General features: G+C 32.6%; 1 protein-coding gene across 1 annotated transcript in view; it reads right to left on the bottom strand.

Moving 5' to 3' along the window:
- Window positions 1-4,654, bottom strand: part of LOC107695959 (histone deacetylase 4-like) — a 171,885-nt gene that overhangs the window by 161,837 nt on the left and 5,394 nt on the right. Inside the window, exon 2 of the mRNA XM_016496081.1 lies at window positions 73-190. Within this exon, the coding sequence (XP_016351567.1) occupies window positions 73-190 (118 nt within the window). The remainder of the gene's footprint in view (window positions 1-72; window positions 191-4,654) is intronic.

The raw sequence follows: 4,654 nt of genomic DNA, 5'->3' as shown, positions 1-4,654 counted from the left end.
CACACACACACACACACACACACACACACACACACACACACACACACACACACTCAGAAGACTCGGTCCTACCAGGGGGAATGTGGTTTACTCCAGATGGCTTCAGAAGTTCCAGAAGCTGTTCTTTACTGGGAAGTCCATCTGTGGGAGACAGAGAGAAACCATTCCAACTGAGAAAAGCCATGTAGTGCTGAGGATCAGGGAAGCATAAGTCATCAGGATATTGTATTACAGCTCTGCACACAAATTACATATGCAACATATGGGCCACTGCCAGAGAAGATGCCATATTTTGAAGCAAAGGACTGAGGGATGACGTACTCTCACTGTCTTAAAAGGTAACAAAATTGTCTCTATTTACTGTAATACATGTTCCTAGTCTCATCATGCATTAACGCACCACAAAACAGTTTCTCTTTGTAATTTTTCATCAAAAACATAATAACTTTTCACCTCTGATAGAGCTTTCATATCAAGTCCCAGATGCTATTTCTCTGAAGTTTCAATTTTTTGGCATATTTTCAATATTTCATCGGCTGAACAATCTGAAAGCCTATTGAACTTACTGAAAATAAACTGTCCGTCGAACTCTTAATGCCTAATTTTTATTTGCATCAGTTTAAATCTGGCGTCTACCCTGAGGAAGGTCCGCAGCGCACATGAAATTAACACGCAACAGATTTCTTAAAGCAGGATTTGTAATTATGTGGAAAGGCAAAACAACATCAGTAGGCATGATAACTCTGAGAGAAGCAGCTATAAATAGCCTAGATCTCTAAAAGAGGAAGAGAGAGAGAGAAACGCTCACTGCAGGATACATGAGAGCATTAGCATTCACACACACAGGAACCATAAAACCCTAGTGAGGGAATCTCACTAAACCTGTTATAAACAAATCCATATTTTTTTTTCATATTGTGGCATTAAGACAATTAAGCAGTTCTTATTACTGTAATGTGGAAAAAATACACCTTATTATAAGCATTTATGAATAACATCATAGTAGTAGTCTGTGTGGGATTGCTTGATATATTGGCAAGAATTGGCTTTTTTTTTTTTTTTTTATCAGCTGTGGCCGATTGCTTTTCTCGGGCAGTTGTGTAAATCTTAGTTGCCTGCAATTAATTGTACAATATATCTATTAATATTATATTAGCCAATGGCTACCCTTCTTGATATATATTGGAATCAGCCATTATAGGGATTCCAATATATAGTATTTAGTTTATGATCAAATAAAATATGATGCAATAAAATAAAACAAATTACAGCAATTTCTTATTTTATTATATATTTTATTAAATTATTTATTATATATTGATTGCATTTACAATAACAACATGATAATAAAAAGAATCAACAATAACTATTTAAATTAAAATAATAATAATAAAAAAGAATTTAAAAAACATTTAAAAGAAAGCAACCAGACACATTAAAGAGAATTTAGGGAGAAAATGTGGCTGAAAATAATGCCACAATTCAATAAAATATTAATGGTACAAAAAATAGGCTTGATTTTATTTATACTAAATGTACAATACTGTTCAAAAGTTTGGGTCGGTAAGAACTTTCGGGGAAAAAAAAAAATTACAACATTTTTAAAAAGCAAGGACACATTAAATTGATCAGAAGTGACAGTAAAGACTGTTTCAAATGTTACAAAAGATTTCTATTTCAAATAAATGCTGTCATCACAGCAATAAATAAAAGAAAAGACACAAATAAACAAATAAATCTTACAATATATTAAAATAAAAAAGTTATTTTTAAATAATAATGGCAATAATATTTCACAATATTACTGTTGAATGAATAAATGCAAATCATTTGAGCTAAATGCAGTATAGGTGAGCGTAAGAGACTTATTTTAAAAATATTTGTAATAAAATCTTACTGACCCCAAACATTTAAACGGCACTGTATATATATATATTTTGCTTTTTTTTTTTTTTTATTAAATATAACTTAATTCATATACATTTTAATTCAACTTTAAAAATCAATACATTTTTTAATCTGAAAAATATCTTTGTGACATCCAGGTGCTGTAATGAGTTTGTGTATGGCAGCACCGGGAGCAGCGATTAATCTAACAGTAATGAGCTTCAGATGCACTTCACACGAGTGAGCTTCCTGACATACTGACCCTGATGTGTCTCACACCTACTCGCTAAAGACTGACGGTGAATCACAGCCTGAGAGAGAGAGACGGGAGAATCGAGATGAAAGAATTCAAAGACTTCACAGTGTTTAATTCAGTAGACATTCCAGTCACAGTCATGCCAGCGGCGGCAGGCGGTGACAGGGCTCAGGGTCGTTTCCACGGATCAACAGCGGCGTCAGTTCCTCTGAAAGTGAGACCGGAGGGCTTTACGCCTCAGTTTGCACAAAACACTGCAGAGAGGATGAACAACCGCCTCAGAAAATCTGGAGGGGCTCACCGAGAGACATTCACATTGTGTTGTTGCATATCCACATTTCTACCCCAACATCACTTCAGTAGAAGCCCAATCTCTCCTCAAACCTGCTCTGAACTGCAGAAAGCAGAGCTCGGTGCACTGCCTGTGTGATAGGAAAAGTGCATTTTCCAGAACAAAACACTCAGGGATAATTTATTCTGGTCTGCAGACAACAACGCACACATTTGCTCAGTTTCTTCCCAAAAGTTGAGACACTGGCGAACAGTGTTTCCAACAGAACTGTGCTTTTACAGCAGCCTCCAGATGCCTCCAAATGTCCAACTTACATACTAAAACTACAAAAAACTAATTTAGTATTTTGTAAAATATATGAATATATTTTATGATAAAACCTTAAACTAAAACAAATAGCTTTTTTGTGACTGTTTGAACCCGTTAAATTGTCCAACTTATATACTTAAACTAGTAAAACAAATGTAATATTTTGTAAAAACATGTGAATATATTTCATAATAAAACCATAAACTGACTAAAGTAAAATAATAAAATAAAAATCTTTTTTGTGACTGTTTGAAGATCAACAATAACTGATCAAAAATAATAATATAAATAATATAGAAAATAAAATATGAAAAATAATAAAAGAAAAGCCTAAGAAAGTAAAATAAAATAATTGTTGTGGGTATGTCTATTACTGTGGTTTGATGATCAATGATTACTGATTTCAGACTTAGCCATTAAAAATAAAATAAAATAGAATAAAATAAAATAAAATAAAAAAATATATAAATAAAAAATGTGGGTGTATATCTATTACTGTGGTTTGATGAGCAATGATTACTGATTTCAGACTTGACCATTAGAAATAAAATAAAATAGATTAAATAAATAAATAGACAAAACTTTTTTTGTGGGTATGTCTGTTACTGTGGTTTGATGATCAATGATTATTGACTACAGACTTAAATCAGACATAAATCAAAAAATAAATATAAATAAAATAAAATAAAAATCACTTTTTTTGGGCATGTCTATTGATGTGGTTTGATGACTGACAAATACTTACAAACAAATCCATGGTTGGCCACTTTGCATGTCATCCAGACTGTCTCATCCCACCTAAGATGGGTTTTTCTTGTCCAGAATAAGCTTCAGAAGGGATCAGACTTTATGCCTATAATCAAAAGACTACCAAAATAGAGACGAGAGCCAAACCTCCACACTCAGCCTCAACCACTATCAACTGATCTGCCTTCATACCTCTTGACTTAATCATATCTGTGGATCTGATTGAGTGACAGGACCCCAGCGACCTCATCCATTCATGTAAGACACACAGCGGCTCAGATAAGAGCTACACTTATCCCTGTGAATTCAGATCAGAACAGACAGCATCAATCAGCCTGCTGCTGATAAAACAGAATACTGCAGCCAAGACTAAGACACCCAACAAACCCTGGCTGTTTCTCAAATAAAGATTGCAAATGAAGGCTGCAAATAAAGATTATTTTGATCAACATGCTCAAGGATTATTTCCTAATTATTTTTTAATTAATCAGATCAAAAAAAGTGTACAAAAATTTGTAAAAAAAAGTTGTGCACAATTGTTCTAAAAAAATATGTAAAAGTGTTTTATTGTACAATGTGTGCATTATATATATATATATATATATATATATATATGCACACACACACAATATTAATTATTTATTGTATTATTTTATTTTTTGGCAGAATTATAAAATGTAACAACGCAACAAAAAAGGCATTATCCTTATGCTACATTTATAAAAAAAAAAAGTTTTATTTTTTTTATGAAATAAAAACTGCAAAAAAAATACATATATGTCTGTATCCGAGTCTGTATGTAAGGTTATGATATAAATTGTGTATAAAAGGGTTAAAATATAATTGTCCTACGGCTTTACAACTGTGGACAGTTTTTTTAAATATATATAATGTTACAGTTTAAATCACTAAATTATAAAAACAAGATCTGACTAACTGATAATGACATTTGGTGCCATTCATTTTTATTATCAGTTATTTCCCCTTTAATGTTTATTGTTGCAGCCCAATGCACAAGATTATGGGATTTCACAGGAAGTGATGGATACATATGCCATCTTCAAAAACTGACCAGATGAAGGCATCTTAGCAGACAAGATGTTACACAACCACTGAACTCGAACATGTCTTGTTGCCTTTCTATCGCTGTTTACTACCTGCAT

Source organism: Sinocyclocheilus anshuiensis, unplaced genomic scaffold, assembly GCF_001515605.1.
Source record: "Sinocyclocheilus anshuiensis isolate Anshui unplaced genomic scaffold, SAMN03320099.WGS_v1.1 scaffold698, whole genome shotgun sequence".
Taxonomy (NCBI): domain Eukaryota; kingdom Metazoa; phylum Chordata; class Actinopteri; order Cypriniformes; family Cyprinidae; genus Sinocyclocheilus; species Sinocyclocheilus anshuiensis.
Note: the sequence above shows the minus strand (reverse complement) of the source record. Positions and strands in the feature narration are given on the sequence as shown.